We start from the raw sequence: 13,136 nt of genomic DNA on the forward strand, positions 1-13,136 counted from the left end.
CCCTCCACCCTGATCCCAGGTTCTCGGACTCCCCAGAACAAAAAGGCTGGCAGGCACAAGTGACAGAGATCAAGGCCCTCTGGCAGGCTGCTGAGGTGGAGCGTGACCGGCTCACCGAGTTTGTCACTGTTCTGCAGAAACGGTAACACATGTCACCCAGGGATCTCTCCTATAGGCCTGCATGGGGTGGGGACTGGGGCCAGGCCTCATTTATGACTGGGTCCCGCTCACCTGAGAGCTCGGCTCCTAGTGTTGGTCCAGGGCATTCCTAGCCACAACTCATGTGCCCCACAACCTTGGGGCCCTGTCATCACTCTGTGTTTTGCCCTTAGGAACAGCCCCATTCTACATGCACCCAAGGGCACTGTTGTATGGCATGTGGACATTGCTGGGAGTCTCAAGGGAGAGACACCCAGGAGTAAATCAGTCAAATCAATCTAACAACAATTAAAATCTGTGATGAGCCTGGCACTGTGCTTGGTGCTGCTGGAGGGTTTGGTGGGAAGAAAACACAAGCAAGACTGACATCTGGAATCTCAAAGAACAAGAGAGGTGCTGATAGCTGGGGAGGCAGGGAGGGAAGCACGAGGCCTGGGGCACTGGACCAGGAGGTATGGTTTTCTCTAAAGGGTTGTTGACAGACTTCCGTTCAGATAAATCAGTGCTCCTCACTCAAATGATCCTTTTGGCAAGAATTGCAGGTGTCCAGGCCAACACATGGCTCAACCATGTGACCTCCACACTGAAAAATATTAAGCACACCACTGAGTTTCTGCCCTAACAGGCCATATCATGTATCAGTCAGGGCTCTTTGATGACAGACAATGGAAAGCAATTCTGGCTGAATTCAGTGAAAAGCAGATTTTTGGAAGGTACTGGCAGACTCCAATGCAGAGAGCAGGAGAGGAGCCTGAGAAGGTGCAGGCATCTTGGGTAGCAGGAAACCCTGGGCAGTTCCCTGGGCCACTGAAATGGCATGGCCAAATGGCTTTTAGCTGTTGTGCCCATGGGTTCTGGGAGAGAAGGTTGAACTGGCCAGTGCTGTGCCCGTGTCCACCCCACATGTGAGGGCGCTCTGACTGAAGTTCCTCCGGGTGCTCACAGAATGCAGGAAGGGTAGTTTGCCAAAGGGAAAATGGGGGTACTGATAGCAAAAGAAGGAGCTAGGGGTGCAGGGAAGGACAAAACAAAGGATGCCTGCTACCTAAATAGTGAGTAGTCAGCTTTGCTTTCACATAGTATATAGAGAAGATGTGAATTTCAGACATACTCAAGTATATGAGAAAAGCAACATTAATTCTTTTTCTATAATTGGAATGTAATGGATAGTACAAGTCTTTAGTCTATCAAATAGTAGAAACATACTCAATGCAGGCCTTCTCTCTCATTTCTCTTGAGTTACATCTGAGTTTGGGGGTGTGTGAAAAAGGTGACTCAGTTAGCTATTGCTGCATAACAAACCATCCCAAACCTATTGGCTTCAAACACAATGGTTTGTGCTTTCTCACGATTCTGTGGCTTGGCTGGGTAATTCTGCCCCACATAATGTCAGCTGGGGTCACTCACTGGTCTCATGCAGCTGGCACTTCAGCAGGGATGCCTCAGTTCTCCTTCATGTGGCTTCTGTCTCCATGTGACATCTGTCTCCATGTGGCATCTCATTTCCAGGGCCTCTCCACACAGGGCTGGGATTGGGGTGAGGCAAGCAGGGCACCTGGGGTACGAAAGGTAAAGAGGTGCTCACACCCAGTCACATACATGCAACTCTCTGCGAATATGCTGGCCCTTTTTGGGTCCTTGCGTTCCTCCTGCTACTCTGTGTCATTGTGGGGTGTTGGGGGCTCTGTGAGGCTGTGCCAGGCCCATCAACCAAGACCTGTTGCCTTTTTTCCTTGAGGTTATTGCTAAGTTCCCGGGCTGTAACAAGAAAAGGGAACCCAGGCACCTTCTGCACTCAAATTCCCTCAGATCTATTTGGTTTAAAACTAAATGTTTTAATCTAAAACCGTTTAGTTATAACTAAATTGGCCAATCATCAAAACTGATGATTCCTTTAAAAACTGATGATTGGCCAATTAAACCAAATTAACTATTTTAAATTAAAACTAAATGTTTTAACTAATGTTTTAACTATCCCAAAGTACAGGACCTTCCTTTCTCAGAGATCCTCAATATCTACTCCTTTCTTTATCTGCAGAGTCTGTCCCAGCCTTGCATGGGGGAGTGTGGGAGAGTCTTTCTCTGCCTAGCTTCCCTTCTCCTCTACTCTGCCCTGCAATTTCCAGCTGCCTCAGTTGCCCTCCCCCACCCAGTTCCCTAATCCTGTGTGCTCATCCCAGCGAGACTGCGGTGCTCTGCGTGCCTGCCCCCACCCCACACTGCAGTGGAAAGTGCCTCAGGCAGAAAGCCAGGGCCGTGGGCCAGCCGAGCTCAAGTCCTTCCTTTCCTCAAGTCTTGTATTCAGTGTGTGTCGTCCTGTTGTCCATTGTCTGAAAACTAGTTCTTTCTTACATTTTATCCATTTTTCTAGTTACTTACAATAGGAGTTGGTTAGTCCACCATGACAAAAGTCACTAAATATGTCTCTTTTTTAAAAAGCACATAGTCAGCTTTGTTCTTAAATTTAATCTGGGAATTTCTGTGTTTGAACAGTATCGTTTAATCCGTTTTGATTTTGGTAATATTTAATCACTTTAATTAATATTTTCTATTTGCCATGATTTTTCTTTGTTCCTTTTTTTCTCCTTTCTTCCCTTATATTGGACTGATCAAGTTTTATTTCTCTTACTTCTTTACAAGTTTGGAAGTTAGACATTGTATTTCTGTTCTTTTAGTGGTCACCCTTAACTTTTAACATCAAACTCAGCAATCTAAAGTTAGTTGGTTTTGCTACTATCACTTTAAGCAAAAGAATAAATTTAGAATGTTTTAACTTTGATTTCTCCATTTGTGCCTTTCATGTTACTGTTTCCTAATATTTCTCTTCCACATTCTTTTTTTAAACCCTGAAATTAAACCCTCCAAAGTGAGTCTTGAATATTGAATAGTCAATATTCGTTTCCTTTTGCCAACATGTTTGAAAATGTCTTCACTCACTGTTACTTCTTGTATCTCAATCTTCCTTCTAGGTTCACTTTCCTTCTTACTGAGATGCCCTTTAGCTCAGTGAGGCCATGTAAATAGTAAACTCTCTGAGTATTTATTTTTTATTTATTTTATTTATTTTTCTTTTCTTTTTTTTGAGACCGAGTCTCTCTCTGTCACCCAGTCTGGAGTGCAGTGGCATGATCTCAGCTTACTGCAACCTCCGCCTCCCAGGTTCAAGTGGTTCTAGTGCCTCAGCCTCCTGAGTAGCTGGGACTACAGGTGTGAGCCACTACACCCAGCTAATTTTTGTATTTTTAGTAGAGTTGGGGTTTCACCATGTTGGCCAGGCTGATTTTGAACTCCTGACCTCAGGTGATCCGCCTGCCTCAGCCTCCCAAAATGCTGGGATTATGGGCGTGAGCCACCATGCCTGGCCTGTTTGTTTTTAAATGTCTTTATTTTGCCTGTCTTGAATGAGAATTTAAGAGAAATTTGGGCATAGAATTCTAAATAGATGGGTATTTTTTCACAGCACTTTGAGGCTATCCCATTGTTTTTTATCATCTACTATTGCTAAAAAGAAATCTGCTATCAGTTTTATTGTCATTTCTTAATAGATTTGTCCTTTCTCTCCGATGCTTCTTCAGATTATTCTCTTTGTCTTTGACACTTTGAAATTTCACTGTGATACGTATATACATATACGTATATACACACACGTATATATGTAATATGCCCACATATTTATATATGTATATATGTGTGACTTTACATATATGTAAATATATATTTTACATATAAATGTAAATATGTGTATATTTTTGTATATAGGTATATGTAAAGTATACGTATGTAAATATATGTAAATATGTTATATGTAATTTTATCTACTCAGAAGTTAGTGTTCATTTTCAATCCAAGGACTTTATATATTCCCAAGGACTGCTATCCATATATTGCCTCTTCCTCACTCTCCCTATTCTTTTAATCTAAAATTCCTAGTCAATATATGTTAGACTTTCTTATTCTTTCCTCCATCTCTTTACCCTTACTATTTTGGGCTGAATTCTGGGTGATTTCTTCAAATCAGTCTTCTAGATCAGTAAATATCTTCAGTTGTGCTTCATCTACCATGAAACCTATTTTGATAACTGTATTTTTCGGTAAAAGCTCCTGTTCTCCGCCAGGCACAGTGGCTCACGCCTGTAATCCCAGCACTTTAGGAGGCCGAGGTGTGTGAATCACCTGAGGTCAGGAGTTCAAGACCACCCTGGCCAGGTTGGTGAAACCCCATCTCTACTAAAAATCCAAAAATTAGCCAGGCGTGGTGGCAGGCACCTGTAATCCCAGCTACTCGGGAGGCTGAAGCAGAATTGCTTGAACCCAGGAGGCGGAGGTTGCAGTGAGCCGAGATCACGCTACTCCACTCCAGCCTGGGCAAAAAGAGCAAAACACCCCCGTCTCAAAAACAAAACAACAACAACAAAACCCTCTTGTTCTCTTTCTTATAGCATTTGTTCTTTCATTACAATTTTTGCCTTTCTCCTTTTAATAATTTTGAACTTATTCCCTTTAGAGTTTTCTACCATCTTCATTAATTAGGATCCTAAGTAATGTCTGTCAGCTCTCCCCGTGTAGTAAATTATTTCCTTGTGTGGTTTCGATTTTTGTGATTTTATGAGCTTATCTTCAGTGGGGCTTTTTTTCTTGTAGAAGTTCTTAGGTGATGACAGTGTTTCTGTGGAGGTCTTCTGCATTTGTTTCTGTGAAGCTTTTAGGGTTTCAGTGGTCTCTGATTGGTACTTTATGTGAATTTATTGGCTTAGATTTCCTGAACACATGAATGCTGCCCTTGTGTTTCAATTTCACATGATTGGTGCTTCCTCCCCTCCTCCCCATTTCCCAAGGTCCTGATAGACTACAGGCTTCCTTACTACTTTTTTGAACTTGTAGATGGATATTATCTTAGTCCTTTTTTTTTTTTTTTTTTTTTTGAGACAGGGTCTCACTCTGTCACCCAGGCTGGAGTGCAGTGGTGTGATCACAGCTCACTGCAGCCTCAACTTCCTGGGCTCCAGTGATCCTCCCACCTCAGCCTCTGGAGTAGCTGGGACCACAGGCACATGCCAACATGCCCGGCTAATTTTTGTATTTTTATAGACTTACATTAAATGTATCTTTACATTTTTATGAGAGTATATCTGTATCACAAATTCCTAAAAAAGAAATGGCTGAATCAAAGAATATGCACATTTAAGATGTTCACAAATCATGACAGATTGCCTTTTTTTTTTTTTTTTTTTTTTTTGAGACAGAGTCTCGCTCTGTCGCCCAGGCTGGAGTGCAGTGGCGCGATCTCGGCTCACTGCAAGCTCCGCCTCCCGGGTTCACGCCATTCTCCTGCCTCAGCCTCTCCGAGTAGCTGGGTCTACAGGCGCCCGCCACCACGCCCGGCTAATTTTTTGTATTTTTAGTAGAGACGGGGTTTCACCATGGTCTCGATCTCCTGACCTCGTGATCCGCCTGTCTCGGCCTCCTAAAGTGCTGGGATTACAAGCGTGAGCCACCGCGCCCGGCCGACAAATTGCCTTTTAAAATGAATCAATTTACATTCTTACCAATAATGTGAACTGTTTTCCCCCATACCCTCACTGTTACTATGTTTTATTAATCTTTAACATTTTTTGCCAAACTAACAAGGAAATGCTAGTATCTCCTTGTTTTTATCTGCTTTGCTATGACCAAAAGTGAGGATAAGTATATTTTCCAGATAACTTTTACGTTTTTTTCTTTTAACTACCTATTCATGCCATTGCACATGTTTTAGAGTTGTTTATATTTTTATTTGACTTATAAAAGAACACTTTATGTATTATATATATGGTATTATGTATATAATGTGTAATATTATGTATGTTTGTCTTCATGAAGATTTTGTGTCATTGTGCTAAATTCATTCTTAGCATTCTTAGGTAGGGGGAAACCTCCTTATCTGAGTATTTTTTACCAGCATCCCCACAGTTACAGTCCCCATGAAAGCAAAATTTTTAACATCAAAACAGTCATCATTTGACTATTTAATATTCTTCACTTCACATTGGCATTGGGTCACTTTGGTCAGACTCTTGAAATACAATGAAAATCAGTTATGAAGCAAAAAGGTAAATCTTTCAAAATATTTGGAATTTCATGAGATTGATGCACATGAGTTTGCAGAACTATTAGAATCTCAATCAAAGACATTGACAAATTAGGATCTAGCTGAGTTAGGCCTGTTAACAATTGAAGAAAATCAGTGAGACCAGAGATTGGTCAAAAGAGAATAATCAGAATACCAAAGGGTCCAAGAGGTCTTGAAGCTTATGGACATCTGTAGATCCCAGGCAGGAGGAGCAGCCTCGGGTCTGGAGATGGGGGGAGGATGAGGAAAGAGCTGGTTTTGGTGCATATTTGCAGGAAAAGTTGTAGAGCCTGCTGATAGATTGGAAGCTGAAGATGAGGAAGAAAGAGAAGGCAAGGCTGATCCCCGGGTATCTGGGCTTAGCAACTGCATGAGTGAGGATAACATTTATTGAGATGTGGAAGGCACATTATAGGGGAGAAGGAGAGAAATCAAGAGATTGCTTATTCCTAAAATTTTGTGGGAATTCACAATGCGGTTTGCTATTTTATATGATGTTTTGCTGTTGGTTTATTATTTCCCCTATTATAAATGGAGTTACACAAAATGCATACATTATTGAAATTCATAACGGAAAAGTGAAAGCCCCTCCCCCACAGTTGAGTCAATAGCTGCCACATATTCCTTTTTGTTTTCAGTCAAGTGGCTGAATTATATTATCCTTATATTTATTTGTTTTTAAATTTTTAATTTGTTGTAAATTTTTTAATTAGATCATATATTATGCATAATCTTCTGCTACTTATTTTACTTAGTATATTGCATTTTCATGTCAGTACGTATTCCTTTTATGGTTACAGAATATTTTATTGTATAAATCCACTTATTTATTTACCATTCTTCTATTGATGGGTTATTAGTTTCTGTTTTTAAAATACTTTGTTGTGTTGTTTCCTTCTATTCTTATTTTACTTTGAGTTTTTAAAGTCAGAAATAGCTACTGATTTTACCAATGCTTCTTCAATATCTATTGGAAGGATTACCTGATTATCTCCTTTAACCTAATTCCGATGTTGAATCTTACAGCTCTAGTGTTCTTGGAACTATGTTATGTTACTCTCTTACAATGCCATTGAATTTAATTTTCTTTCTTTTTTCCTCTATTTTTACTGTGGTAGGCAGAATTCTAACATTCCCACCCCCGATATACATGCCTTATAAACTTCTCTTCCCTTGAGCGTGGGCAGAACCTGTGAATATAGTAGGATATTATTGCCACAATTATGTAAACTTACATGGCCAAAGGGATTTTGCAGAGCTATTTAAGGTTACTCATCAGATGACTTTGTGTTAATCAAACAGGAGACTCTCTGAGTGGGCCTGACCTAATCATATGAGTCCTTTTAGTCTGAGTCTAGCTGTCAGAGACAGAGGAAGCCAGAGTGGAAGTAGCATTTTCTTGCTGGCCTTGAAGACATTCTCCTGCAAACTGTTACAGGAAAGGGGGTTTTGATCTAGACCCCAAGAGAGGGTTCTTGGATCTCATGCAAGAAAGAATTCAGGGCGAGTCCACAGTGCAAAGTAAAAGCAAGTTTATTAAGAAAGTAAAGGAATAGGCCAGGTGCGGTGGCTCACGCCTGTAATCCCAGCACTTTGGGAGGCCAAGACGGGCGGATCACGAGGTCAGGAGATCGGGACCATCCTGGCTAACAGGGTGAAACCCCGTCTGTACTAAAAATACAAGAAAATTAGCTGGGCATAGTGGTGGGCACCTGTAGTCCCAGCTACACGGGAGGCTGAGGCAGGAGAATGGTGTGAACCCGGGAGGCGGAGCTTGCAGTAAGCCCAGATCGTGCCACTGCACTCCAGCCTGGGTGACTGAGCGAGACTCGTCTCCAAAAAAAAAAAGTAAAGGAATAAAAGAATGGCTACTCCACAGGCACAGCAGTCCCCAGGGCTGCTGGTTGTCCATTTTTATGGTTATTTCTTGACGATATGCTAAATGAGAGGTGGATTATTCATGCCTCCCCTTTCTAGGCCACATAGGGTAACTTCCTGATGTTGCCATGGCATCTGTAAACTGTCATGGCACTGGTGGGAGTGTAGCAGTGAGGACGACCAGAGATCAGTCTCATTGTCATCTTGGTTTTGGTGGGTTTTAGCTGGCTTCTTTACTGCAACCTGTTTTATCAGCAGGGTCTTTATGACCTGTATCTTGTGCCAACCTCCTATCTCATCCTGTGACTTAGAATGCCTTAACCATCTGGGAATGCAGCCCAGTAGGTTTCAGCCTTATTTTACCCAGCTCCTCTTTAAGATGGAGTTGCTCTTGTTCAAATGCCTCTGACATTTCCCCACCCCCCATCCCTTTTATAGGAAAACCATTAATTCTAAGGGTTGCAGAGGGACGAAGATCCATCTTTTGTAACTTCTCCAGGCTGAATAGGGGCGATGATATTCCTCCCTCTTGTGTTCAGGGTAGTGAGGAGCTCAGTCAGAAAGCATCAGTATGGTGAGGGCCATTCATAACTCTTGAGTCCAACAAAAGATGATATCTGGAAGATTAATAGGTGTTCAATTTAAGAAAACATTCAGTAAGCTTATCCTGCATTCCTATACAAAGAGTACAACAGCAATATATTCCACAACAGTAAAGCAAGGTAAGTAAAATTATCCCAAGTAAACTAAATTAGAAGGCTTTCCATGAACTGGCCAACTGTTGGAACCAAGCTGATATGGGGTTGCTAGCCAATTCCAATACATGCCCAGAATTAGAATACTGATCCAGATTTTTACATGACCCATCCCTTGTGTTTCTTCTGAGCAGCAGTCAGAGATCACTGGTTGGTTCACAGGAATAAACAAGGTCAGTTGCCCAAGGGGTTTTTATTGGCTCTACGAATCAAATTTGATTCCTTAAAGGAAAGCACACCATTCCAGTCAAAGTTTTGGTAAAATAACCAATTTCTCCAATTGTGTCCTGTTGCAAAAGAAAACAGATTCGTATTGCACTTATGCAAATAACTACATTGCCATAAATTAAGAATACTCACACATAGTTTCCAAATTCTGGAGAAATCAGGTAGAGAGAAACAAATATGTTCCAAATTTTGTTCACAGGAGTATGCTTTACTCAATTGTTAAAAGCTGTAAATAGCTGAAAAGTTTCCTTGACTCTGGAAAACAAAAAGGATCAGCAACGTTTGAAACAAAATTAAAAAGATTACTTTAGACTTCTTCAGTTTAGTACATGCAGTTAACTTCTGTTTGATATTCAGGAACATTTCAGCTCTCCATGAGTCCTGAAAGTTTTTTCCTCTATTCTGATGTTACAATTTCCAAAGTTATCAGAAACTTGCATTCAAGAACATCTGTCAAAGTCCTGTAGTTGATTATAAACCACCTTCTAAAGAGGATTAAAACAAGACAACAATTGTAGATGATAAAAAGTCTTAGGACAGCCACTATTAAATCCACAATTGACTAGGAAATTTTGGTTACCTCTGTGGCACAAAATGATTTTATGTAATAATTATTAATAACACATTAAGTCATATCAGAATTATAGGAGTTTTAAAAATAATTTTGGAACATATACCAGTAACACATTTATACAAATATAGTCCAATGAAAGCCAAACACTATTTCATATTTGACAATGCTTTCTATATGATTTCTATACCAAATAAGCCAAATGTTACTGTTGCATTAGTGCGTTATTGATGTCAAATCCAATTCTTAATAAAACCTTATAGATAAATTTATTTAATCTTAATCAGTTTGAACATAAGGTAAGATTCTTACAAACTTTGTATAACCCTTTACAAATTTTTGTTAAAGAGATCATAGGCAGGTTTTTGCTCTAAGAAAAACCTGTTGTGCTTTTATTCCAATGTTTAATTGACGGAAAAACTGAATAATACCCCTTTAGTCAGTACGTTCACACACAGAATTTCTTTTACAATTAATTTTTCACAAACCTTCCACCCCTTGCTTAAACCTTTAGTTTTATTCTAACTTAAAACAATCCTTTAACCTTTAATCTGGCAAGAAAAATCCACATTCCCATGACTTCTTGTAATTTTTCACCAAAAACACATTTCACTTTCCTTACACACCTCGCATGTAGAACTCTTTCTTCAGTAGACTCAATTACATATTACAGTGATAACTCTTAACAACTTTTACTTTTGGTGAAAACCTTGGTAAGTTTGGGATTTTAATTACGTACTAGTATGGAGCCTAGGACAGCAAACAGAAGTGCGGATAAGGTCTGACTCTTTCCACCGTCTAACTTCTAATGTGTCCCAGGCCTTACCTAGCTGTAAAGCAGGTAAGTCATACAGTTAAGAGTCATAATGGCATTTTACGAGGCATTTAGGAGGCCTAACAACCTTCAAATTATACAACATTTCTTGCATAAATTCCCTTTTTTTAAGCAACTAGTCGTTTTACTTTAGGACAAGAATTTACCATACAGCATCCTTTCTTACATAAAATCTCTTTTCTTTATAACCATCTTTGCATAGCTAGGGGGCATGGCTAATTCCACATGTCCCCAGGCCTTATGTAGAATCTAATGCTCCAAAGTAGGTAAATTGAACAATTTTCAAAAGTCAAAGAAGCAGTTTATGATCTTAAAGAATTTAGTAAATGTAATATCCGACCTGCATAATTTAGACTAAATGTTTACATTTTTGAAGATATTTTTATTTTACCAATAATCTTTAAAACTCTCTTTATTTCCCAAAAATTACTCAAGTCACATGAACTAAAAGACATTATGCTTTTTATTTTTCTGATAAAATATTTAAGCTCTTATTATTTTCAAACCAATTAGTTAAAGCTCTTTCATGTATAAACATCACACATATAGTACATCTACATACAGACAGAAGATAAAGGACTCATCCCCTAAGCTGGGAATGGAACCCTGAACCCAGGCTGCCATTGTGAAAGAGAAAGCATGGCCACATGGTTACAAGGTCAAGCTCCCAAGGATTTACAAGACAAGAAGGAAACCTCATCCAGGTTTTTCAGGGATCTACAGCAAAGTTTGTAACCAGTTTGCTGGGCCGTCTTGAAAAGCAGGCTTATGGGTGTCCTAAGCCTGTGTTCCATCATAAGGTACCCCTCTTTATGATGGAACAATACGGAAAAACACATAAAGCACACCAGATTCGCTGCAGCTTAAGACTAGCCTCACAAATCCTTTTTCTAATTAATTAAAACTTTACAGGAGATAAACAATGATTTTTACCAGTCTGCACAGAGAGAGAGAGAAAGAGTAAAGCATTGCCTGAAGCAGAGTGGGGAAGGCGAGGCGCTCAGAGAGGCCAGAGAAAGACCCACCCATCGCAGCGACACTGAAAAGTTCAGGCGGCTGCTTGTCAGTAGTGAAGGGATCTTTTCCAGCAGTCCCATGCGCTCTCAGCTTTCCCTTTTAGGGAAGAAAAAGCTCCCCACGTCCCACAGTCCTGTACGTGCCTAATCTTGTCACCCATAGCCATCAGCGAAGAGTGCAAGACAGATTAATCCAAAGAGAATAGCTGTTAACATCCTGTGGTGCCAAACCCATTTTTAGCTGAAAGGGACTTTACCGAGAGGAACTTTACTGAGAGGACCACTAACCCCCTACATCTTAGAAGGGACTCTAACACTCCTAAGTTGGGCCTCTAACCCAAGGTCAGTCAAGCATCTTTGTTTTTTATTAAGAGGGGCCTCTGACCCACTTTGTCTTAGGACAGACTCTAACTCCCCTAAGTTGGGCCTCTAACCCAATCCCATCCTTTACCCGGGTTTATGTACTCCACTTACCCAAAGTCGTCCAATCAGTGCTGAAGTCTATTTCCTTTGGGTTGGGGGGTTCTCCTCAGTATCATCCCTTCTGTGGTTCACCAGAAGGATGTTACTGGATCCCACCACTTACCCAAAGTTAGCCTTTGTGTCAGGGGTTTCCTCACTATAGTCGCTTCCGTGGTCGCCAGAAAGATGTTACAGGAAACGGGTCCTGATCCAGACCCCAAGAGAGGGTTCTTGGATCTCATGCAAGAAAGAATTCAGGGCGAGTCCACAGTGCAAAGCAAAAGCAAGTTTATTAAGAAAGTAAGGGAATAAAAGAATGGCTACTCCACAGACACAGCAGTCCCCAGGGCTGCTGGTTGCCTGTTTTTATGGTTATTTCTTGATGATATGCTAAACAAGGGGTGGATTATTTATGCCTCCCTTTTCTAAGCCATATAGGGTAACTTCCTGACATTGCCATGGCATCTGTAAACTGTCATGGCACTGGTGGGAGTGTAGTAGTGAGGACATCCAGAGGTCACTTTCATCATCATCTTGGTTTTGGTGGGTTTGGACCACCTTTTTTACTGTAACCTGTTTTATCAGCAGGGTCTTTATGACCTGTATCTTGTGCTGACCTCCTATCTCATCCTGTGACTTAGAATGCCTTAACCATCTGGGAATGCAGCCAGTAGGTTTCAGCCTTATTTCACCCAGCTCCTATTTAAGATGGAGTTGCTCTGGTTCAAGCACCTCTGACAAAACCACTGTGCTTTGGAGAGAACAACATGGCAGTGGATGGTTGTGGTATTATGTAATAACAATACAGAATGGACGAAGACACACCATTAGACCCAGCTGGGTAACATACCTGAACTCCAGAATAAAGAGAGAAATCTAGGAGCTGACAACCACCCAAGTCATTAGCCAGCAAGAAAATGGAGACCACAGGCCAGGCGCGGTGGCTCACACTTGTAATCCCAGCACTTTGGGAGGCCGAGGCGGGCGGATCACGAGGTCAGGAGATCGAGACCACGGTGAGACCCTGTCTCTACTAAAAAATACAAAAAAAAAAAAAAAATTGGCCGGGCATAGTGGCGGGCGCCTGTAGTCCCAGCTACTCGGAGAGGCTGAGGCAGGAGAA

General features: G+C 41.0%; 1 protein-coding gene across 2 annotated transcripts in view; it reads left to right on the forward strand.

The window, feature by feature from the left end:
* Positions 1 to 13,136, forward strand: part of CCDC13 (coiled-coil domain containing 13) — a 63,754-nt gene that overhangs the window by 41,004 nt on the left and 9,614 nt on the right. For both annotated transcript variants that reach the window (XM_055281228.2, XM_063611371.1), the window contains one exon: positions 20 to 142. In XM_055281228.2, coding sequence (XP_055137203.2) covers positions 20 to 142 — 123 coding nt within the window. The remainder of the gene's footprint in view (positions 1 to 19; positions 143 to 13,136) is intronic.

This window comes from Symphalangus syndactylus, chromosome 1, assembly GCF_028878055.3.
Source record: "Symphalangus syndactylus isolate Jambi chromosome 1, NHGRI_mSymSyn1-v2.1_pri, whole genome shotgun sequence".
In the NCBI taxonomy this organism is placed as follows: Eukaryota; Metazoa; Chordata; class Mammalia; order Primates; family Hylobatidae; genus Symphalangus; species Symphalangus syndactylus.